Below are 24,480 nucleotides of genomic sequence, written 5' to 3' on the forward strand. Positions count from 1 at the left end.
CTATCTGTACTGCAGCATTTTGGATCAACTCAATGCTTTTCAGTGAGTTTTTGGGAAAATCTGATAATACAGACCGTTCTCACTCCCGAGGCGTAACATCCCAACGTTTTGTCACGTCCCACGGCGTTCCTGAGGAACGCGAAAGGTGACCTTCCGCGTTCTTATGGTACGCGCCGGGTTATGGATGAAATCAAGTGGAATGACGGTCCTGCGGTAATAGACGTTCCAGCCCTGTATTCCTGCCCTAAACCTAACCTTATCCCTAACCCTAACCATAATGTTATTCCTAACTTTAAACCAGTACTTTAATGGCATGAAATAGTGTTTTCCCAAGCGATGTTGAGAAAAAGAGCAAACATGTGTAGATTGAGACCAAACGGTTCTCATATTCCCTCATTTTTCCGATCTCGTCATTTAGGAACGTGTTGGGTGTTCGAAAACGTAATATGTTGACAATTTGTCACCTAGCATAAAATGTTACGCTTTGGGAGTGAGAACGTGTTGGATAATAACGAATCACAGTAGGCCAGACTTTAAGTAATAAATGCATGAACTAATTTTTTAGCGTCAGTCTGAAATAGGATTTTTCTAATTTTAGAGATACTGCATAAATGCAAGAAAGCCATTCTAATTATTTGTTTAATATGAGCACTGAAGGACATAACCTGGTCAAAAACAACTCCAAAATTTCTCTTAGTGTTACTGGAGGCCACGGTAATCCCAATCCGAGTGTGCATCTGGTTAGACATCATGTTTGTAAGAGTTTTATAGCTGAGTACAATAATCTTATCTTTATCTGAATTTGAAGCAGAAAATTGAAGATCATCCATGTCTTTATGTCTTTAAGACATTCCTACAGTTTAGTCTTATGGTTTCATTGACAGAGCTGGAGATCATCTGCATAGCAGGGAAAATGTACACGATACCGTTGCAGGTGGACATAGCATCGTAACAGCCCAGCTGGCCGTCTCTGATGGAGCACTGCTGTTCAGGAGTGCAAGACGAGGCAGAACATCGCAGGTCATTTGGAGCGTGACATTCACATCTCTGGGAGCAACCGTCTGTCCAGAAGGACTCGCCAGCCTGTGAACCACACCACACCAAATCATAGCCAAATTGATACAACAAATATAGATCTTAAAATACCATTTTGAAGGATTTCGTTTTCATTAATTGTAGGTGATTTAGTGCAGTAATTGCTAGATCACTGCAAACTGCAACTATTAATGTACTAAATATTGTGACAGAGCAACTAGTCGTATCTGTTGATCTTTCTCTCACAGAAAGGACAGATGCTAAATGCCACAATTTCAAGAAATATGCGGAACAGAGCTGCATGAAAAAAAGTATTTAATTGTTCTGATGTAGCTGTATAATCTTCAACTGATTGTTTAATGCATTCATTTATTTAGGGACAGAATTTTTCCCCCCCAAAATTCTGCAGTTTAAAGAGTTAGAGCATCATTCTGCTTGTATAGCTACATATTAATTATTTTCTTTTTAGTGGTGTAATATAAAACAGTCATAATAGCTATGCTGAATATATGATAGCAAATGAAGACGTTTTTTGTGATCCTAAGATTTCAGTTATATGAAACTATAAACTGTAGTTTTGCATTTTGCAACCCCTATTATTTGCTATTTCATAGAAACTACCACGTTTCCAGGTATTCATCGTGCTTCCTGAAATTTTTCATTTGGTTTGGATTTTATTTGGTTATTAACATGGAACTAACATTTTTTCCATTTTGCAGCCCTGATTCCTGGTTATTAGACCTAAACTACCACATCTTTCCAGGTAACGTCAATTTGCATTTTGTAGGCTTGTTTCTTGGTTATTGAACAGAAACCAACATTGATTCCAGGTAAGATATCAGATTTAAACATAATATTTACGGTGATACTGTTGTCAAACAAAAAAGAATGTTGGTGGCTGAGGCAGGATTAATTCCAGCATTATGGCAATATGGTAATGGTATCCTAATACATTAAAACTTAAAATCATATTAGTATCTTGTTACCCTATTATTATGAGGTTAGTATATATAAAAATGTGTTTTATTGCTAGTGATTGTGACTATACTATTACTAATTGTTTTTTTAAGCTCATGTACATACATTTGTATCCATATTATCACTTATAATTTATGGTCTGTTATTACATAGATTTAAATGTAATAGTACTCACTAGATCACTTGGTTATTATTCTGGAAATGAAGTGGCAATTATTTGCTATAGCTCTATTTTTTATCTTCCTGTTTCCACCTTGTTACCTCAATATTACCACGTTATTACTGAGCTATAATAGACTCTGTTGTTTGTTTAAAATATATTTCTGAATTTTAAGCTTTGTCACATTCCAAAACACTTCACGAAGCTTTCTAAATGTAAGAGGGGCAAGTCTGCTGATTCTGCTGATTTGAAGGGAATTACTTCAAAGAGTATTTACTATTGACTTTAATATGTCTTACATCATAGTAGAATCCATCATATTGGCAGCCACAGCTTTCCACTGGGACACACCTGGTCCCACTCTTGATGAAGCCTTCATCACAGAAACATCCCTCAGAGCAGAACTGCTCACAGGTTTCATCAATGCTACTGGCACAGGTGTGGCCACAGTCAGTACCGCACAGCTCATAATGGCTGTTGGTGGGACAGTCCAGTGCTTAATAAGTGAGAAACGTGACAAATGGCACTAGTCAGACATACCACTTTTAATGTAATACAGTGTGGATACAGTGAGTATTGTAAAATTATTGGACATTTTATTTCTGAAGTGGTTAGCAAATTTCTTGTACATTTAGACATAAATAAAATATAATGACATGTTGACTCACTGCAGGTGGTGTTCTCTCTCCAGGGATAGATACGAACATTAGCAGACTGACAGGCACTGACATATGATTCAGTGGCACTGCACAAGAGATCGTGGCCTTGATTTCCTGACAAACATACATCAAACACGCAGTCGCTGAAATATGGTGCCGGGTCCACCTCCTCGTGGCAGAAACTGAAGGGCCCATCAGATGCCTGTATCACCTCACACTGATCTCTAGCAGGCTGTTCATTGGTACACTGTGGACAGGAGGAGCCACAGCCGTCATTGCACGTGTAGTTGCCTGGCACCTTCCAGGCTCTCCCAAACTCATCTGGAGATGTGACTATCGTTCCAGATGGTGTGTGAAAGTCATCATTTGGATTTCCATTGAAATTTCCACAAAGTCCGCATATTTTTTCTCTGTTGATGACAACAGTTAGCAATAGTCCTTGTGTTAGTTTCAGAAGGATAAATTATTAGTAAATAAATTATTTATATAGCTGGGATTATCCTGTTTTTTAAAGCATGTCAAACAATAATTACTGCAGCTTTGATGGGTGGGAATTGTACCTGTAATTTGGTGGTACGGAGATAAACACTGCACTATATCCATTATAGGTAACACTCAAGCCAAAATTAGTGCTGACAAGTATACGAGATCCTGTTGCATAGATAGACACATTACCTTCATTCAAGATAATAGGTAAATTTCTAGTTACTCCATTCACCTAGAAGAGATATGCAAAGAAAATCAGTGGGTAGTTTTTCTACTTTTTAATTGTTATTTTTTTTCATTTACAGCAGTAAAAACATCCCTAAAATATATGTAGCTGCCATTTACTTCATACACCTGAAATTGTTCATAACAATCATCGAATGAGAACTATCATTAACTACTTACTTGTACCAAACCTCTTCTGTCCCTTGACATATGCACGTCGTAGCCCCAGACATTCACAAAAACTTCAGCTACTATTGAAAGTGGACGCCCATTCAATGCCTCATTCTTAGCTTCCACGGAAAACTGATTGAGCTCATCAGTGGCATTACAGAGGGTCACCAGAACATAGCGACAGGTTCCTTGGAAGTCATAGGCCTTGCGATCAAAGGTGATGTAGTGAGGGTCTCCAGAGGCAGAGCAGGTGCCATGAGGGTTGGGATGGCAGCCAAACTCACCCTCCACCACACGGCAGGACTCCTGGGGCCCACAGGAGGTGGGAGTACAGTGGACGTTCCCTGTATTTCCATTACAGGTACACAAGCTCTGACATTCTTCACCATCCCAGAACTGCTCACCACCTTGGTGATAGCGTCCTTGATGATAGCATCCACAAGATGTTGGTGGAACGCACTGGTCACCATTGAGGATAAAACCACTGTTACACTGACAGCCCTCCTGGCACACAGTATCACAGGTGAAGGGGAAAGAGAGGCTGGGGCAAGCAGAAGGACAAGAGGTTCCACAGAGTTCATAATGGCTGTTTGACGGGCAGGTTAGTGCTGGAGAAAAACAAACAGGTTAACATAAAAAAGCATTTTTAAACATTTGGAGATCATGGCTAGAATTAATTCAAAAACAGTTGAATGCTTACCACAGCCAGTTGCATTTCTCCATTGTCCTAAGGCAACACCCTTCTGTTGACACATTAGTGCATAATCTCGTAGGACGCCACACAGAGTTGATGCTGGATTGTTAGAGCCCCTCATGATCTCCACACATACATCCACCTGCTGCCTTGGGTCAACCACAGACCAACAGGGTACAAATGGCCCATCTGGTGAGCTGAGAATGCCACAGTACTCACTAGAATTGTAATTAGCTGTAGAATTTTGGTTCATGCTTTCCACGCAGTGAGCAGCCAGAGAGCCATCTCGCCAACTGTCTCCAAAGTCCTGAGAACTGTTGACCAGGACACCATTGGGTGTATTGAAGTCATCATGTGGATGACCATTGTAGTTACCACAGAGTCCACCCAGGGAACCATTGTAGACACCAGGAGCAGTGACACGGACAAAGTGAGGCCAGACTGTCTGCACAGTTACACCAAAGGAGGTGCGAATGATAACACTGTAAATGCTGCTGTGGAAGATCTGGATGCGGTTGGATGGAGTGCTGAATGGCAGCCTGATCAGCTGACCATTAACCTGTAGGGTCATCCAGTTTTTTGCAGTTAACAAGACTTAAACAGTATTGTGTCTGTGTACACATAAATAAAGAATTAAAGGAAGAACATAATTTTAAGTAAGTGCTCCATTCACTTACCTTCACTTTACTGTTCCTTGCCATCTCAATAGATACGTGTATCCCCTCTGCTTCAAAATGCAGAATTCGTGCAAAACCTTGCTGGCCTCTTGGCAATTTTTCTCCTGTCACCATGAAGTGTGGGTGACTGGACAGTCCCATAACTTTGGCAAGTGTCAATCGACACGCCCCAGGATATTGGTATGTCAGTCCATCAAATGTCTGATATGACCCTGGGCCTCTGATCCAGCATGTTGCATAGCTATTTGGTCTGCAACCTCTTTCTCCATCCTCCACCCTGCATGATTCAAGTGGGCCACAACCATGCGAGCGGCAAGTCATGGAGCCATAACTGCAGCTACAACGTCTCCCACAGTCTTCGTCTAGTATTACAGTTTGTCCAGAGCGGTAGTAACGGCCCTCAAACCTGCAGCCACACTCAGCATGAGGGACGCAGACCCCACCACTGAGGATGTAGCCTGAATCACAGATGCAGCTTTCCTGGGGAGGTAGAGGGCAGTTATGGGTAGAGTTGGGATTAACACAGGTAGGTGGACATCCTGTGCCTTCAGACTCAAAGTGGCTGTTGGCTGGACATGGGATTTCTAGGAATAAGAGAACAACATCGATATTTGCATCAGTGGAATTTTAATACAATAATATTTTGAAATAATGCAAAAAACCAAAAAAAACAACTGATTATCATACCACAAAAGCCAGGTCTCCTCCAACTTGGTAGCTGAATACCATTTTGTTGACATTGACTTGCGTACACAGTTAAGGCTTGACAGAGAATAGGTTGGTACCCTCCTCCTACACACAGATCATACACACAACTGTCCACAAAGGACTGTGGAGGAAGTTGCTGATGGCAAGCCGTGAAAGGTCCAGAACTACTGCTGAGGATACCACAGTGGTCAGTGTTGCTGTACAGTGCTTTCTGAGCTACAGTGCAAACAGCACAGTCCAGACCTCCGCACTGTGGCCCACAGCCAGGCTCATCATCCCCAGATGCTTGCCAGCTGTTAGCAAAAACCACATCAGAGCTCACAACCTCACCGTCACGAGTTTGAAAGTCATCTCTACTAATGCCATTGAAGTTTCCACAAAGACCGCATGTACCATTCTGGTAAGTGTAGGGCAAGCTGATCTGAACATAATGATTTGTGTCATAAGACACCACTAAACCAAAGTCAGTGCTGACAAAGACAGAAAAACCTGACTCATAAACCTGCACGGTGCCATTGCTAAGGAAGAATGGAGTGGATGCAAAGTTCCCGTTAACCTGTAAAAAACCCAGCAAATATATCAAGTGAGAAAACTATATCTGGTCATAAAGTGTAGAATTTATCCAGAATCAAAATGACCAACCTTTGCCTGACCATGGCGTCCTTTGACAAGCTCAATTGTGTCATTGTAGACATGCACTTTCACCAGTCGTGTCCAAGAGACTCGAGTACTGCCTCTGTGCTCATTTTTGCCTTCTACTCTGTAGTAGGGCCGTCCACTATTACATTGCTCAGAGAGAACATACGTGCAAGTGCCTTGAAAGTGAAACACTGTGTTATCAAAGGTGTAGTAATGGGGATCACCGCTTATGGTGCAGGTTCCTCTTGGCACTGTCTGACAGGAGAACTGGAAGGAAGCTGGCTTGCAGATCTGTGAAAAGGAGCACGGCTCATTGCGGCACTGCAGGCCTGTTGAGGTACATGTGCACTTCTGTGCACAGGTCCTGTCACTCCAGAATGAAGCACCCAGCTGCACTAATTCACCTTAAAAAGAATAAAAGGAAATGTCCCTTATGCCTTGTGTTAAATGTCCAGACATTTACATTCATAAAGCTTTAGGAAAAAACTTTCAAACCTTACATTTTTTTCATGTACTGTCAAATAACAGCAGGAATTGCCTCAAGGCACTTTATATTGTAAACTAAAGACCCTCAGATAACAGAGAGAACACCGCAACAATCCAACAATGCCTAACAGCAGTCTGAGATGTGCTCTGTTGGGAGGATACGGCACTATGATTTCATTAAGATAAGAAGAGGACTGATTGTTCAAGACCTATATGAGGAAAATAATTTTACATTTGAATCTGGATTTAACAGGGAGCAAAAGAAGGGAAGCTAGTATAGGAGAAATATGTTCTTTCTTTTTAGTCCCTATCTGTACTGCAGCATTTTGGATCAACTCAATGCTTTTCAGTGAGTTTTTGGGAAAATCTGATAATACAGACCGTTCTCACTCCCGAGGCGTAACATCCCAACGTTTTGTCACGTCCCACGGCGTTCCTGAGGAACGCGAAAGGTGACCTTCCGCGTTCTTATGGTACGCGCCGGGTTATGGATGAAATCAAGTGGAATGACGGTCCTGCGGTAATAGACGTTCCAGCCCTGTATTCCTGCCCTAAACCTAACCTTATCCCTAACCCTAACCATAATGTTATTCCTAACTTTAAACCAGTACTTTAATGGCATGAAATAGTGTTTTCCCAAGCGATGTTGAGAAAAAGAGCAAACATGTGTAGATTGAGACCAAACGGTTCTCATATTCCCTCATTTTTCCGATCTCGTCATTTAGGAACGTGTTGGGTGTTCGAAAACGTAATATGTTGACAATTTGTCACCTAGCATAAAATGTTACGCTTTGGGAGTGAGAACGTGTTGGATAATAACGAATCACAGTAGGCCAGACTTTAAGTAATAAATGCATGAACTAATTTTTTAGCGTCAGTCTGAAATAGGATTTTTCTAATTTTAGAGATACTGCATAAATGCAAGAAAGCCATTCTAATTATTTGTTTAATATGAGCACTGAAGGACATAACCTGGTCAAAAACAACTCCAAAATTTCTCTTAGTGTTACTGGAGGCCACGGTAATCCCAATCCGAGTGTGCATCTGGTTAGACATCATGTTTGTAAGAGTTTTATAGCTGAGTACAATAATCTTATCTTTATCTGAATTTGAAGCAGAAAATTGAAGATCATCCATGTCTTTATGTCTTTAAGACATTCCTACAGTTTAGTCTTATGGTTTCATTGACAGAGCTGGAGATCATCTGCATAGCAGGGAAAATGTACACGATACCGTTGCAGGTGGACATAGCATCGTAACAGCCCAGCTGGCCGTCTCTGATGGAGCACTGCTGTTCAGGAGTGCAAGACGAGGCAGAACATCGCAGGTCATTTGGAGCGTGACATTCACATCTCTGGGAGCAACCGTCTGTCCAGAAGGACTCGCCAGCCTGTGAACCACACCACACCAAATCATAGCCAAATTGATACAACAAATATAGATCTTAAAATACCATTTTGAAGGATTTCGTTTTCATTAATTGTAGGTGATTTAGTGCAGTAATTGCTAGATCACTGCAAACTGCAACTATTAATGTACTAAATATTGTGACAGAGCAACTAGTCGTATCTGTTGATCTTTCTCTCACAGAAAGGACAGATGCTAAATGCCACAATTTCAAGAAATATGCGGAACAGAGCTGCATGAAAAAAAGTATTTAATTGTTCTGATGTAGCTGTATAATCTTCAACTGATTGTTTAATGCATTCATTTATTTAGGGACAGAATTTTCCCCCCCAAAATTCTGCAGTTTAAAGAGTTAGAGCATCATTCTGCTTGTATAGCTACATATTAATTATTTTCTTTTTAGTGGTGTAATATAAAACAGTCATAATAGCTATGCTGAATATATGATAGCAAATGAAAACGTTTTTTGTGATCCTAAGATTTCAGTTATATGAAACTATAAACTGTAGTTTTGCATTTTGCAACCCCTATTATTTGCTATTTCATAGAAACTACCACGTTTCCAGGTATTCATCGTGCTTCCTGAAATTTTTCATTTGGTTTGCATTTTATTTGGTTATTAACATGGAACTAACATTTTTTCCATTTTGCAGCCCTGATTCCTGGTTATTAGACGTAAACTACCACATGTTTCCAGGTAACATCAATTTGCATTTTGTAGGCTTGTTTCTTGGTTATTGAACAGAAACCAACATTGATTCCAGGTAAGATATCAGATTTAAACATAATATTTACGGTGATACTGTTGTCAAACAAAAAAGAATGTTGGTGGCTGAGGCAGGATTAATTCCAGCATTATGGCAATATGGTAATGGTATCCTAATACATTAAAACTTAAAATCATATTAGTATCTTGTTACCCTATTATTATGAGGTTAGTATATATAAAAATGTGTTTTATTGCTAGTGATTGTGACTATACTATTACTAATTGTTTTTTTAAGCTCATGTACATACATTTGTATCCATATTATCACTTATAATTTATGGTCTGTTATTACATAGATTTAAATGTAATAGTACTCACTAGATCACTTGGTTATTATTCTGGAAATGAAGTGGCAATTATTTGCTATAGCTCTATTTTTTATCTTCCTGTTTCCACCTTGTTACCTCAATATTACCACATTATTACTGAGCTATAATAGACTCTGTTGTTTGTTTAAAATATATTTCTGAATTTTAAGCTTTGTCACATTCCAAAACACTTCACGAAGCTTTCTAAATGTAAGAGGGGCAAGTCTGCTGATTCTGCTGATTTGAAGGGAATTACTTCAAAGAGTATTTACTATTGACTTTAATATGTCTTACATCATAGTAGAATCCATCATATTGGCAGCCACAGCTTTCCACTGGAACACACCTGGTCCCACTCTTGATGAAGCCTTCATCACAGAAACATCCCTCAGAGCAGAACTGCTCACAGGTTTCATCAATGCTACTGGCACAGGTGTGGCCACAGTCAGTACCGCACAGCTCATAATGGCTGTTGGTGGGACAGTCCAATGCTTAATAAGTGAGAAACGTGACAAATGGCACTAGTCAGACATACCACTTTTAATGTAATACAGTGTGGATACAGTGAGTATTGTAAAATTATTGGACATTTTATTTCTGAAGTGGTTAGCAAATTTCTTGTACATTTAGATATAAATAAAATATAATGACATGTTGACTCACTGCAGGTGGTGTTCTCTCTCCAGGGATAGATACGAACATTAGCAGACTGACAGGCACTGACATATGATTCGGTGGCACTGCACAAGAGATCGTGGCCTTGATTTCCTGACAAACATACATCAAACACGCAGTCGTTGAAATATGGTGCCGGGTCCACCTCCTCGTGGCAGAAACTGAAGGGCCCATCAGATGCCTGTATCACCTCACACTGATCTCTAGCAGGCTGTTCATTGGTACACTGTGGACAGGAGGAGCCACAGCCGTCATTGCACGTGTAGTTGCCTGGCACCTTCCAGGCTCTCCCAAACTCATCTGGAGATGTGACTATCGTTCCAGATGGTGTGTGAAAGTCATCATTTGGATTTCCATTGAAATTTCCACAAAGTCCGCATATTTTTTCTCTGTTGATGACAACAGTTAGCAATAGTCCTTGTGTTAGTTTCAGAAGGATAAATTATTAGTAAATAAATTATTTATATAGCTGGGATTATCCTGTTTTTTAAAGCATGTCAAACAATAATTACTGCAGCTTTGATGGGTGGGAATTGTACCTGTAATTTGGTGGTACGGAGATAAACACTGCACTATATCCATTATAGGTAACACTCAAGCCAAAATTAGTGCTGACAAGTATACGAGATCCTGTTGCATAGATAGACACATTACCTTCATTCAAGATAATAGGTAAATTTCTAGTTACTCCATTCACCTAGAAGAGATATGCAAAGAAAATCAGTGGGTAGTTTTTCTACTTTTTAATTGTTATTTTTTTTCATTTACAGCAGTAAAAACATCCCTAAAATATATGTAGCTGCCATTTACTTCATACACCTGAAATTGTTCATAACAATCATCGAATGAGAACTATCATTAACTACTTACTTGTACCAAACCTCTTCTGTCCCTTGACATATGCACGTCGTAGCCCCAGACATTCACAAAAACTTCAGCTACTATTGAAAGTGGACGCCCATTCAATGCCTCATTCTTAGCTTCCACGGAAAACTGATTGAGCTCATCAGTGGCATTACAGAGGGTCACCAGAACATAGCGACAGGTTCCTTGGAAGTCATAGGCCTTGCGATCAAAGGTGATGTAGTGAGGGTCTCCAGAGGCAGAGCAGGTGCCATGAGGGTTGGGATGGCAGCCAAACTCACCCTCCACCACACGGCAGGACTCCTGGGGCCCACAGGAGGTGGGAGTACAGTGGACGTTCCCTGTATTTCCATTACAGGTACACAAGCTCTGACATTCTTCACCATCCCAGAACTGCTCACCACCTTGGTGATAGCGTCCTTGATGATAGCATCCACAAGATGTTGGTGGAACGCACTGGTCACCATTGAGGATAAAACCACTGTTACACTGACAGCCCTCCTGGCACACAGTATCACAGGTGAAGGGGAAAGAGAGGCTGGGGCAAGCAGAAGGACAAGAGGTTCCACAGAGTTCATAATGGCTGTTTGACGGGCAGGTTAGTGCTGGAGAAAAACAAACAGGTTAACATAAAAAAGCATTTTTAAACATTTGGAGATCATGGCTAGAATTAATTCAAAAACAGTTGAATGCTTACCACAGCCAGTTGCATTTCTCCATTGTCCTAAGGCAACACCCTTCTGTTGACACATTAGTGCATAATCTCGTAGGACGCCACACAGAGTTGATGCTGGATTGTTAGAGCCCCTCATGATCTCCACACATACATCCACCTGCTGCCTTGGGTCAACCACAGACCAACAGGGTACAAATGGCCCATCTGGTGAGCTGAGAATGCCACAGTACTCACTAGAATTGTAATTAGCTGTAGAATTTTGGTTCATGCTTTCCACGCAGTGAGCAGCCAGAGAGCCATCTCGCCAACTGTCTCCAAAGTCCTGAGAACTGTTGACCAGGACACCATTGGGTGTATTGAAGTCATCATGTGGATGACCATTGTAGTTACCACAGAGTCCACCCAGGGAACCATTGTAGACACCAGGAGCAGTGACACGGACAAAGTGAGGCCAGACTGTCTGCACAGTTACACCAAAGGAGGTGCGAATGATAACACTGTAAATGCTGCTGTGGAAGATCTGGATGCGGTTGGATGGAGTGCTGAATGGCAGCCTGATCAGCTGACCATTAACCTGTAGGGTCATCCAGTTTTTTGCAGTTAACAAGACTTAAACAGTATTGTGTCTATGTACACATAAATAAAGAATTAAAGGAAGAACATAATTTTAAGTAAGTGTTCCATTCACTTACCTTCACTTTACTGTTCCTTGCCATCTCAATAGATATGTGTATCCCCTCTGCTTCAAAATGCAGAATTCGTGCAAAACCTTGCTGGCCTCTTGGCAATTTTTCTCCTGTCACCATGAAGTGTGGGTGACTGGACAGTCCCATAACTTTGGCAAGTGTCAATCGACACGCCCCAGGATATTGGTATGTCAGTCCATCAAATGTCTGATATGACCCTGGGCCTCTGATCCAGCATGTTGCATAGCTATTTGGTCTGCATCCTCTTTCTCCATCCTCCACCCTGCATGATTCAAGTGGGCCACAACCATGCGAGCGGCAAGTCATGGAGCCATAACTGCAGCTACAACGTCTCCCACAGTCTTCGTCTAGTATTACAGTTTGTCCAGAGCGGTAGTAACGGCCCTCAAACCTGCAGCCACACTCAGCATGAGGGACGCAGACCCCACCACTGAGGATGTAGCCTGAATCACAGATGCAGCTTTCCTGGGGAGGTAGAGGGCAGTTATGGGTAGAGTTGGGATTAACACAGGTAGGTGGACATCCTGTGCCTTCAGACTCAAAGTGGCTGTTGGCTGGACATGGGATTTCTAGGAATAAGAGAACAACATCGATATTTGCATCAGTGGAATTTTAATACAATAATATTTTGAAATAATGCAAAAAAACCAAAAAAAACAACTGATTATCATACCACAAAAGCCAGGTCTCCTCCAACTTGGTAGCTGAATACCATTTTGTTGACATTGACTTGCGTACACAGTTAAGGCTTGACAGAGAATAGGTTGGTACCCTCCTCCTACACACAGATCATACACACAACTGTCCACAAAGGACTGTGGAGGAAGTTGCTGATGGCAAGCCGTGAAAGGTCCAGAACTACTGCTGAGGATACCACAGTGGTCAGTGTTGCTGTACAGTGCTTTCTGAGCTACAGTGCAAACAGCACAGTCCAGACCTCCGCACTGTGGCCCACAGCCAGGCTCATCATCCCCAGATGCTTGCCAGCTGTTAGCAAAAACCACATCAGAGCTCACAACCTCACCGTCACGAGTTTGAAAGTCATCTCTACTAATGCCATTGAAGTTTCCACAAAGACCGCATGTACCATTCTGGTAAGTGTAGGGCAAGCTGATCTGAACATAATGATTTGTGTCATAAGACACCACTAAACCAAAGTCAGTGCTGACAAAGACAGAAAAACCTGACTCATAAACCTGCACGGTGCCATTGCTAAGGAAGAATGGAGTGGATGCAAAGTTCCCGTTAACCTGTAAAAAACCCAGCAAATATATCAAGTGAGAAAACTATATCTGGTCATAAAGTGTAGAATTTATCCAGAATCAAAATGACCAACCTTTGCCTGACCACGGCGTCCTTTGACAAGTTCAATTGTGTCATTGTAGACATGCACTTTCACCAGTCGTGTCCAAGAGACTCGAGTACTGCCTCTGTGCTCATTTTTGCCTTCTACTCTGTAGTAGGGCCGTCCACTATTACATTGCTCAGAGAGAACATACGTGCAAGTGCCTTGAAAGTGAAACACTGTGTTATCAAAGGTGTAGTAATGGGGATCACCGCTTATGGTGCAGGTTCCTCTTGGCACTGTCTGACAGGAGAACTGGAAGGAAGCTGGCTTGCAGATCTGTGAAAAGGAGCACGGCTCATTGCGGCACTGCAGGCCTGTTGAGGTACATGTGCACTTCTGTGCACAGGTCCTGTCACTCCAGAATGAAGCACCCAGCTGCACTAATTCACCTTAAAAAGAATAAAAGGAAATGTCCCTTATGCCTTGTGTTAAATGTCCAGACATTTACATTCATAAAGCTTTAGGAAAAAACTTTCAAACCTTACATTTTTTTCATGTACTGTCAAATAACAGCAGGAATTGCCTCAAGGCACTTTATATTGTAAACTAAAGACCCTCAGATAACAGAGAGAACACCGCAACAATCCAACAATGCCTAACAGCAGTCTGAGATGTGCTCTGTTGGGAGGATACGGCACTATGATTTCATTAAGATAAGATGAGGCCTGATTGTTCAAGACCTATATGAGGAAAATAATTTTACATTTGAATCTGGATTTAACAGGGAGCAAAAGAGGGAAGCTAGTATAGGAGAAATATGTTCTTTCTTTTTAGTCCCTATCCGTACTGCAGCATTTTGGATCAACTCAATGCTTTTCAGTGAGTTTTTGGGAAAATCTGATAATACAGACCGTTCTCACTCCCGAGGCGTAACATCCCGACGTTTTGTCACGTCCCACGGTGTTCCTGAGGAACGCGAAAGGTGACCTTCCGCGTTCTTATGGTACGCGCCGGGTTATGGATGAAATCAAGTGGAATGACGGTCCTGTGGTAATAGTCGTTCCAGCCCTGTATTCCAGCCCTAAACCTAACCTTATCCCTAACCCTAATGTTATTCCTAACTTTAACAAGCACTTTAATGGCATGAAATAGTGTTTTCCCAAGCGATGTTGAGAAAAAGAGCAAACATGTGTAGATTGAGAGCAAACGGTTCTCATATTCCCTCATTTTTCCGATCTCGTCATTTAGGAACGTGTTGGGTGTCCGAAAACGTAATATGTTGACAATTTGTCACCTAGCGTAAAATGTTATGCTTTGGGAGTGAGAACGTGTTGGATAATAACGAATCACAGTAGGCCAGACTTTAAGTAATAAATGCATGAACTAATTTTTTAGCGTCAGTCTGAAATAGGATTTTTCTAATTTTAGAGATACTGCATAAATGCAAGAAAGCCATTCTAATTATTTGTTTAATATGAGCACTGAAGGACATAACCTGGTCAAAAACAACTCCAAAATTTCTCTTAGTGTTACTGGAGGCCACGGTAATCCCAATCCGAGTGTGCATCTGGTTAGACATCATGTTTGTAAGAGTTTTATAGCTGAGTACAATAATCTTGTCTTTATCTGAATTTGAAGCAGAAAATTGAAGATCATCCATGTCTTTATGTCTTTAAGACATTCCTACAATTTAGTCTTATGGTTTCATTGACAGAGCTGGAGATCATCTGCATAGCAGGGAAAATGTACACGATACCTTTGAAAGATACTGCCTAGGAGAAGCATGTATAATGTAAACAGAACTGGTCCTAGTACAGAACCCTGTGGAACTCTGCCATAATTAACCTTAGTGTGAAGACAACTCCCCATTTACATTAGCCAATTGGAATCTGTTAGATAGACATGATTCAAACAACAGCTTAATTGATATGGCCTGCTCTAATCTCTGCAATAAAATACTGTCATTATTAATCGCTCCACTGAGGTCTAGCAGGAAACGTACAGAGATAAGTCCACTATCAGAGGCCATCTGCAACTTTCACTAAAGTTGTTTCCGTACTGTGGTGAGCTTTGAATCCTGAATTAAATATATAATGATGCATTGTGATTTAGCAGACTGAACACCTGCAATAACAATAATATGTGTAAAATGGGGATGGGCAATAAAAGTGTCAATTATTATTCTGTGAAATAATTATTCAAAAAATGTCCCTGAAGCAGTGGTGTGTGATGTGCATCACAATTGTGTCTCTGTATGTAGGTCAGCTCTCATTGCACAACATCAACCTACTTAATTAAAGAACAGGTATGTAGCTCGCTGGCGTAGGGCCAAGTCTCTATTTATTGCTTCAGCAACAGGTTGACTTTCACCTAACTCAATGATTCCTGGCCACCAAAGTACAACTGGTGCAGGATTCATATTTACATATTTCACTAGCTGGGCCCACATTCTCATTTTAGGTTTGACAGCGTTTTAATTGAGCCATTCACCTTGAATTGAGCTGCGGTTTGGGGAAGGCCTCGAAGCAGAATGGTGGCGGCTCCTGGGCCTGGCAGATCCCCATGTACTAAATAAAAGTGAAGAAGTTAAAGAATTTGAAAGGGGAGGGAGGGTGGGGCAAGTAAACGAGAATGAACAGCTTGTAGAACTGGGGGAACATATATAGATAAGAACCGGAAGGAGTGTGTGTGGAGGCGTGGTCCCGCTCCTGAAATTCCGATACTTTATCTAAATTAAAATAAACACGTTAACAATTCTGTTTTGCAGTGTTAGCCAGTAAGTGACTGGCTGCTCCAGTATGGGATTAGAACGATGCCACCTTATCCCATAGTCCAGCCAATAATGCGATTCACATTCGTATATATGCAGCTAATCAATGTCGTTGACAGGCTATGACAGCGTCCTTATGTGCCGACACCGGTGTTTTAGCTAGCAAAGCGGCGTGGCTGATGTGGAGTGAAGCCACGTTAATGACATTGTGTACAACCATTGGAGATGTGAGCAGGACAGATGGAACAATTGATGGAAAAAGTGTGGACTATACCAGTTTTTAAATTGTGTTGATAGGCCACGTAAAACGAGTTATGATAAAAATATATGCAATGTTTGGTTTTCTTCCTGAATACTATCGTTGTTTATATTTACTGCGGGAAGAAACGGTAAAAAGCACTCTCCGTCTGTGAGCAAAAACAAAACCAGAAAAACCCCACCCTTTCCTATTGGTTGCATTTAGTTGTTTAGGAAGTTTAGGAGTGACGGAGGTGTTTTGAGATGTGAGAGATTTGCGACGTTTAGCGCAAATCTTGTGTAGTTAGTGTGTAGTGTAGTCAATAGTTTTCTTGTGTGTGTCAGAACAATGAGGCGACTGCTGAATGTTACAGGTGTTACAGGAGTGATACATCTCCTGTTGTCAGGCCTGCATGTATTAGGCTTGTGATGTTCTCCTTTATCTCATAGTGGACAAAAATTATTTTTGGAGTGGCACAAATAATTTGTGTGGCATCAAATTTGATGCAGAAGACCTGATTGTTCTGCAAATAGTTTGAAATGTTTATTTAAAAAAAATGCCTTGGCTGCATTTTTAGGTAAACAGCTGCAAAAAACGTTGTTTGCATAACTCAGTTACTTTTTTGAAGAAATAACTATATAATTAATTGCCCAACATTGGTCATTATATACTGTATTTTGCAGACAGAGTTACGGGACTCTCTCCCAGACCACAGACTCATACTCATAATACAAGTCAGAGCGTTATATTAAAAAAGAAAAAAAGAAAAAAAAAGAAAGTTGTGTTTTCAAAATTGGAGTTCAAGTTATTTTTACTTCCAATAGTGTTAACATACTACACAGGTCACGAACAAGATTTTATTTTAATTTTCATTGTAAGTGGGCTAAAGCAGTCAATTAAAAGTAGTCTAACATAAATGTAAATGCTGTAATTTGATTATTTTAATTAACCATGTAACTTGGATGGATTCGATGTTGGCATCACCACAGTGCACACGTCTGCTGTTGCTCACAGTGGTCCAATGGACTGCTCAGGGAGTTTGTGTTCACTCAGACACAATGTTCCCTCTAAGCTGCGTGCGTGCGCAATTGCGCACTGCTGGCACGGTCTCTGCGCACAGAAAATCTGCGTTGCGCACAAAAAAAGAAAATCTAACCTGAATTGAAATTAAAATTAAAACTTTAACAATTCTGTTTTGCAGTGTTAGTCAGTAAGTGACTGGCTGCTCCAGTATGGGATTAGAACGATGCCACCTTATCCCATAGTCCAGCCAATGATGCGATTCACATTCGTATATATGCAGCTAAGCCACGTTAATGACATTGTGTACAACCATTGGAGATGTGAGCAGGACAGATGGAACAATTGATGGAAAAAGTGTGGACTTTATACCAGTTTTTAAATTGTGTTGATAGGCCACGTAAAACCAGAGTTATGATAAAAATATATGCAATGTTTGGTTTTCTTCCTGAATACTATCGTTGTTTATATTTACTGCGGGAAGAAACGGCAAAAACAACGTTTTATAAGGAAAGCGCTCGAAAGCACTCTCCGCTTATGAGCAAAACCAAAAAACCCCCCACCCTTTCCTATTGGTGGAAAAATGTACCATGTCGACCAATCAAAAAATGATATGACAACATGGCATTTAGTTGTTTAGGAAGGGGGAAGTTTTAGGAGTGACAGACTCATACTCATAGTACAAGTCAGCTTTATAAAAAAAAAGAAAGAAAGTTGTGTTTTCAAAATTGGAGTTCAAGTTAATTTTACTTCCAATAGTGTTAACATTAGGGATGGGTATCGTTTAGGTTTTATCCGATACCGGTGCCAAACCGGTACTTTTGAAACGGTGCCGGTGCTTAAACGGTGCTCAAACCGGTGCTTAAAGAATGGAGAACACAAAATTGGTCCAAAAACCTCTCATGTTCAGCTGTTTTTTGTAAAAAGATAACAATGTTAGCCTTTTCTGCAGCTATAGGGCATATATGGTATCACTCTTGGCTGGAAGCAGTGCTTAAACAATGGAAAAAACACAAAATTGGTCCAAAAACCTCTCATGTTTAACTGTTTTCCACTTTTTCTTTGTGGTCATTTTGGCCTTTTTGGCCAGGGTGAAGGGAGTATCTGCCGTCAAACAAGAAGACAGCCGCATGTAACTACGACGGTGTTTGCTAGTTCACCTTACGTGCATTAATTTAATAACGTGGTTAGCCTACTCAGCGTAAATTACACATGAACAACATTAAGCTACTCACGCAGAGAAGAACGGCTGCTGCTGCCATCATCATCCTCATCATTTCTGCTACACTGGCAGGGCTAGGGGCCAGGACTCTACTCTTCGAGTTTTTGGGGGATGTTGCTAACTCCGGGTCCGATAACAGGCACCACACCCGCAGTAGATGTGCTCGGTGTGAGGTCTCACAGCAAGCTATGAAATACGGTGCATTTCTCGGCTTTAAAAAAACCCGCTATGCGTCGCCAGGTGTTTCATCAGATTCGAGGTGTTACCTCCTTTGCACAGTATCACAGTATCAGCATAAAGCACTTGTTGCAGGCTGCTGAGTTTGCATCTTTTGCTGCGAAGTACAGCCAGACTTTTGACCGCTTCGCCTTGGGCATTTTTAATCTGTAGCTCTGCTCTAAAAGAACGTACGTACCTGGGCCCGCCTACTATCCTCGGAAACGTAAAACAATTGGCTAGAATTGGCTCAGGAAAAAAAAGCACCGAAATAAAGCACCGAAATGTGCGCTGCTTTTCGGTCTGGTTACTACCATTTATGTCAGAACCGGTGCCATCATGGCACCGGACACCGGTACCCATCCCTAGTTAACATACAACACAGGTCATGAACAAGATTTTTTTTACATTTTCATTGTAAGTGGGCTAAAGCAGTTAATTAAAAGTAGTCTAACATAAATGTAAATGCTGTAATTTGATTATTTTAATAAACCATGTAACTTGGATGGATTCGATGCTGGCGTGACCACAGTGCACATGTCTGCTGTTGCTCACAGTGGTCTAAGTGTCCGCTCAGGGAGTTTGTGTGTTCGCTCAGACACTTGAAAAATTAGAGGGAACATTGGTGGTCACTACAGTGGACAGCTATTCAAAGGTTGTTTTATTGTATTTGTGTCAGTGTTGATGGTATACTTGCACATAAACCACTACATTGGACACTGATGTGTCAGTCCATACCCTGCCATGTTTAAAAATCATCAAGTTCAAAATGCGCATACAAGTTCAAAAATCTTTTTTTCATGCCTAAACATGAATAAAAATACTTAAGAAAAAAATCCTGATTGAGGTTGTCATAATTCATGCATGAAAGGTTCCAACTCTAATGTACTGAGAAACCGCATCCACTTCAGTTTTTGTCATCTGCTTTGCATGCAGTGCTTGTGTTGAAATATGAAACTTTTCAAACACCAGCGCAGGCGCCACCGAATCAGATCACATTATCAGTGGAAATCCTGAGTGAGAGAGATAGTTCCTTATGCAGTTTGGCACCAAAATGAAGAAGTTAATAACTGTGATAGGTAATCTGTGTTAAGCAATGTGTCCATGTGAATCTTGCCTTAGGATAAGTCACTTTGTTGGGAACGGCTTCTCTCTCTAGCATTCTTTATTCTTTGCTTGCCATATGTTGCCATTCAAAATCTTTCAAAACTGAATTCATGGGCTAAACATCCTTTAAGCAGGTAAGAAGAATGTTTTTTAGCCTCCAGATAATAATTTGAAAGCTGATTTCTCTTTGAAATTCCTTCATGAATTATTGATTCCAACAACATTAGTAGTGATGTGCGATACCACTGATTTCCTTTCCGATCCGATACCAAGTAATATTCAGGGTGGTATCGACGATACTGATCCGATACCGATACTTTATACAAAAACTTATTTTATTTATTGTATCTCAAATTATAGCATCATAATGATTACAGGACATCAGATTACTTGTTCTTATCACTTAATAATGCAGAGTTCATCATATAGAAATAAAAAAACTTAAGTTGTGCGCTATTTGAACACCTTGCCTGCCTGCAGCACTAAAGGACTCCGTGAGAGACATCTGTCTCGCCCTAGCAGCACCTGTCCCGCTCCTCCTCTTCAGTTCCCCTCAACATACGCTCGTCATAGTCTGTGATATGATTTACTCTGAGGTGTCTGACAAGGTTAGTGATGTTGCCACAACCATACATGCCAACCCTCCCGATTTTTCCGGGAGAATACCAAATTTCAGTGCCCCTCCCGAAAATCTCCCGGAGCCACCATTCTCCCGAATTTCTCCCGATTTTCCACCCAGACAACAAAATTGAAAAACCATATTGCAGAATTCATAGCGCTGCCCAGCCAATTACAGTCTCCAACAATGGCGGCAGCGACTTAGTTTTAATATTACTCTTATTTCTCTTTCTGGGTCGCAAAAAAACTTTTAACATATTTTCAGGTGAGAATGTAGCTGTGTAAACTTCAAATATCTGAGCCGACCAACACATCGTCTTCAAACCCCCGCGGTCTTTCGCTACTCGGGTTAAACATGATATAGAAGTCACTTTGATAACTTAAAAATGTTATTGTTTGGCTTTTTCAGTGTTGTATTTGTTCGTGAATAAATCGGTTTGGCTGAGATTAAAGTTATTAGATTAGATTAAATTTAACTTTATTAATCCCTCGGGAGGGTTCCTCCGGGGTTTTCACACAGCTGAATAAACGTCAAACAGAAAATGAATAAACAGAAGTGTGAGACGGTCGAGAGTTTACGTCAGTGCCCGGTTATATTTTAGATAGCAAGGAGCAGACAGCAGAGTTTCACTCCACCGAGGGAGCCTGTGACGTACTACCCGGCTTTCTTTAGACCGCAAAGGCCGGGTCCTCAGGTGGAAGCAGCCTCTGAATTTGGACACCCCCGCTGTTTCCGGGCCGGCCAATAATAACGGTGACATTTAACGTATTTTATCCGATAAATAAACCCTTGTTACGTGTGCTGTTGGTTTCTCTGTTGTGTGACGTATGTATGTAAATTCACCTGTGCAGGGGCTCGGCTGTGATTGGTGGACCTAATGACCGGCCTGATGTGACTGGTTCCTGCGGTGGCCGTGAGCTACAAAAGGGCGACTGAAGAGCTGCACTGGTTGGGATGTGTGGCAGACTTCCCATGCATCTGCCTCTGGCCCAGACGGCGCGGCCGCAGCTACAGTCTTTTAGCATAAAGTCGGGCATGTGTGTGTGGTGCGGAGTAAGTAGGGGTGAGCTGCCAATTATTTTGAGATGCCTTCTTTTCTCCTGTGTTTTTTAGACCAGGGAGGTCAGTCTGTGTTATTCCTTTGTTTTCTTCTCCGTGGATAGGTTAGAGGGGAACCGAAGCATAGGTTGAGTTTTGTTTATTGTTTTGGCCTTGGCTCACCCCGAAGTATACTCCCCCATTGTGCCATTAGTGTAAATAAATTATTGTTAAGAATCTAACGCTGTGACTGTGTCTGTTTGGGTGTGGGAAGTCGCGTGACATCCTGCGCTGGTTACAGTCATTACGAGCCGGGTCGTAACAATTTGGGGGCTCGTCCCTTTGTCCCGTTTTGTGGTCTGTGGTTTGTTCGGTCGGCTTTTCTTTTGTGTGGGGGGTGTGTGTGTGTGTATGGGAGGATGGAGTTCTCGTTAGATGATTTTGTCACCTCCCCTTCCTGGGATAAGATAGAGGTGTGTCGAAAGGCGGATTTGCTTATTGTGGCGAGTTTTTTTGATATTAAAGTGTCCTACAACGCCCGTAAAGCGGAGGTGAGGGCTGCCTTGTGTGCAGGTTTGGTGGAGCGGGGCATTCTCCCTCCCCTGAAAGCAGCTGTAAAGCAGCCTGGCGGGGGCGGCGTGGAGGTGGCTCCGGTGCCTGGACCGGAGCCGGATGCCAAACGGCCTGCTAATGTGCCCCCGGCTGAGATGGAGTCGGACGCGGCTGAGGTGGAGACGGACGCGGCTGAGGTGGAGTCTGATGTAGCTGAGGTGGAGCCTCAGGCAGTGGGGTCTGCTGCGGCGGACCTCCGTTTGACCCTCCGTATTAGGGAGGCGGAGGTGCGTGCTAAGGAGCTTGAAGTGCAGGCTATGCACCTCCGTGTTAGAGCTTTGGAGCTGAAGCGCAAGCCCGCCGTTGTCTTAACACCTGTGGCCGCTGCCTCCACGCCCGTCTCAGGTCACCCTGACACATCCATAGTTTCTCCACCAAGTTTTGACATCACCAAACACGTTAGACTAGTGCCTCCGTTTCGGGAGGCTGAGGTTGATTCCTATTTTAGCGCTTTTGAGCGTATAGCAGCTGCATTGAGTTGGCCTAAGGAGTTTTGGGCGCTGCTACTTCAGTGTAAGTTAATCGGCAAGGCTCAGGAAGTATGTACTAGCCTTTCCGTTAACGACAGCCTCCAATATGATATTGTGAAGAAATCAATTTTGCACGCGTATGAATTAGTTCCTGAGGCTTATCGACAGAAATTTCGTAAGAGTGAAAAGACCGCCGAACAAACCTTTGTGGAGTTTGCCCGTGAGAAACAGCGCTTGTTTGAACGCTGGTTGCAAGCCAGCAATGTGAAGGATATTGAGGGGTTGAAGGAGTTGGTTCTTTTAGAAGAATTTAAAAAGTGTCTCCCGGGTCAGTTGGTAGTGTATTTAAATGAGCAGAAGGTGACGTCCCTAGCAAAAGCAGCGGTTTTAGCGGATGAATTCATCCTCACACATAAAGTTGTTTTTTCACCCGGGGTGGCACAAGAAGTGGGAGGGGTACAGGAAAAGAGACAGAAATTCCCTAAACAGACCCAAAGGGCGAGGCAGGAGGAAACTGACAGGCGGGAATGTTTTTATTGCCGTGAGTCTGGTCACCTGATCGCCAGTTGTCCTGCGCTGCGGAAGAAAGAGCAGCGCAGAGGGTCTAAGGGACCCGTGGGGTTCATTAAAGTAGTCTCCCCACCTACCTGTCCTGAACAGATGCAGCGGTGTGACCCAGAAAGGGAGGAAGAGTCACGTTTTAAACCTTTCCTTTCCCACGGCTTCGTTTCGGTGGCAGGAAAAGAGGACAGGGTTCCCATTACTATTCTCCGAGACACCGGGGCACATCAATCTTTTATGTTAGAGGATGTGTTGCCACTGTCGGATAAAACTGCCTGCCACACGGATGTGTTAGTGTGGGGGATTGAGATGACTGTTCTTCGGGCGCCCCTCCACCGAGTATATTTACACTCACCCATCACAACTGGGCCTGTGAAGGTTGCCATAAGACGACAGTTACCGTTTAAAGGTGTGTCATTTATTTTGGGCAACGATCTGGCCGGGGGAAAGTGTTTCCACCGCCTGAGGTGACGGATACCCCTGTGGCTGCCTCAGATGTTACCGAGCCAAAGGCGACAGTTTTTCCCGTTTGCGCTGTTACACGGGCGCAAGCGCGCAAATTTGCGGATGTCATTAGTATCACAGACTCTTCAACTGGTGGGGGAGGTTGTCACATCTTGCAGGAGCTTTCCTCTCCTCAGGAATTCTCTCTGCAGGAGGGGGAGATATAGGAGAGGTGGAGGAAGATCTCAGCCTGGGCGTCTATTGTCTTGTGTAGTCTGGAAGATGAGTGGATGATGGGGTGGGTGCAGTTTTCTCTGTAGTGGGGTCGGGTGGGCTGTCCCGGGCTCTGTGGGGCCGGGCGGCGCTGCTGCACTGGGCCCTGGGCCCTGGTCCGGATGGGCCTGGGCCCCCTTTCCCTGGCGGGTTGCAGAGCATGGGGGTGCCTACTGGGGTCAGCGGGGGAGCTGGCCCCAGGGAGGGGTCACTTGCCCCTCCCTTTCTTCCCTCCCCATCTCCAGCTGCCTCCCTCTTCCCGCTCCACCACAATCACC

General features: G+C 42.5%; 1 protein-coding gene across 1 annotated transcript in view; it reads right to left on the reverse strand.

The window, feature by feature from the left end:
* Window positions 1–834: 834 nt before the first annotated feature.
* Window positions 835–24,480, reverse strand: part of LOC134633514 (IgGFc-binding protein-like) — a 31,992-nt gene continuing 8,346 nt past the window's right edge. The window contains exons 7-24 of the mRNA XM_065471577.1: window positions 13,661–14,061; window positions 12,998–13,574; window positions 12,310–12,893; window positions 11,639–12,191; window positions 10,948–11,546; window positions 10,617–10,774; window positions 10,066–10,466; window positions 9,697–9,893; window positions 8,152–8,308; window positions 6,436–6,761; window positions 6,187–6,349; window positions 6,037–6,086; window positions 5,458–5,565; window positions 4,415–4,967; window positions 3,724–4,322; window positions 2,842–3,079; window positions 2,473–2,669; window positions 835–1,083 (exon numbers count right to left, since the gene is read on the reverse strand). Of these exons, the coding sequence (XP_065327649.1) occupies window positions 835–1,083; window positions 2,473–2,669; window positions 2,842–3,079; window positions 3,724–4,322; window positions 4,415–4,967; window positions 5,458–5,565; window positions 6,037–6,086; window positions 6,187–6,349; window positions 6,436–6,761; window positions 8,152–8,308; window positions 9,697–9,893; window positions 10,066–10,466; window positions 10,617–10,774; window positions 10,948–11,546; window positions 11,639–12,191; window positions 12,310–12,893; window positions 12,998–13,574; window positions 13,661–14,061 (6,110 nt within the window). The remainder of the gene's footprint in view (window positions 1,084–2,472; window positions 2,670–2,841; window positions 3,080–3,723; window positions 4,323–4,414; window positions 4,968–5,457; window positions 5,566–6,036; window positions 6,087–6,186; window positions 6,350–6,435; window positions 6,762–8,151; window positions 8,309–9,696; window positions 9,894–10,065; window positions 10,467–10,616; window positions 10,775–10,947; window positions 11,547–11,638; window positions 12,192–12,309; window positions 12,894–12,997; window positions 13,575–13,660; window positions 14,062–24,480) is intronic.

Source organism: Pelmatolapia mariae, linkage group LG8 (genome assembly GCF_036321145.2).
Source record: "Pelmatolapia mariae isolate MD_Pm_ZW linkage group LG8, Pm_UMD_F_2, whole genome shotgun sequence".
In the NCBI taxonomy this organism is placed as follows: Eukaryota; Metazoa; Chordata; class Actinopteri; order Cichliformes; family Cichlidae; genus Pelmatolapia; species Pelmatolapia mariae.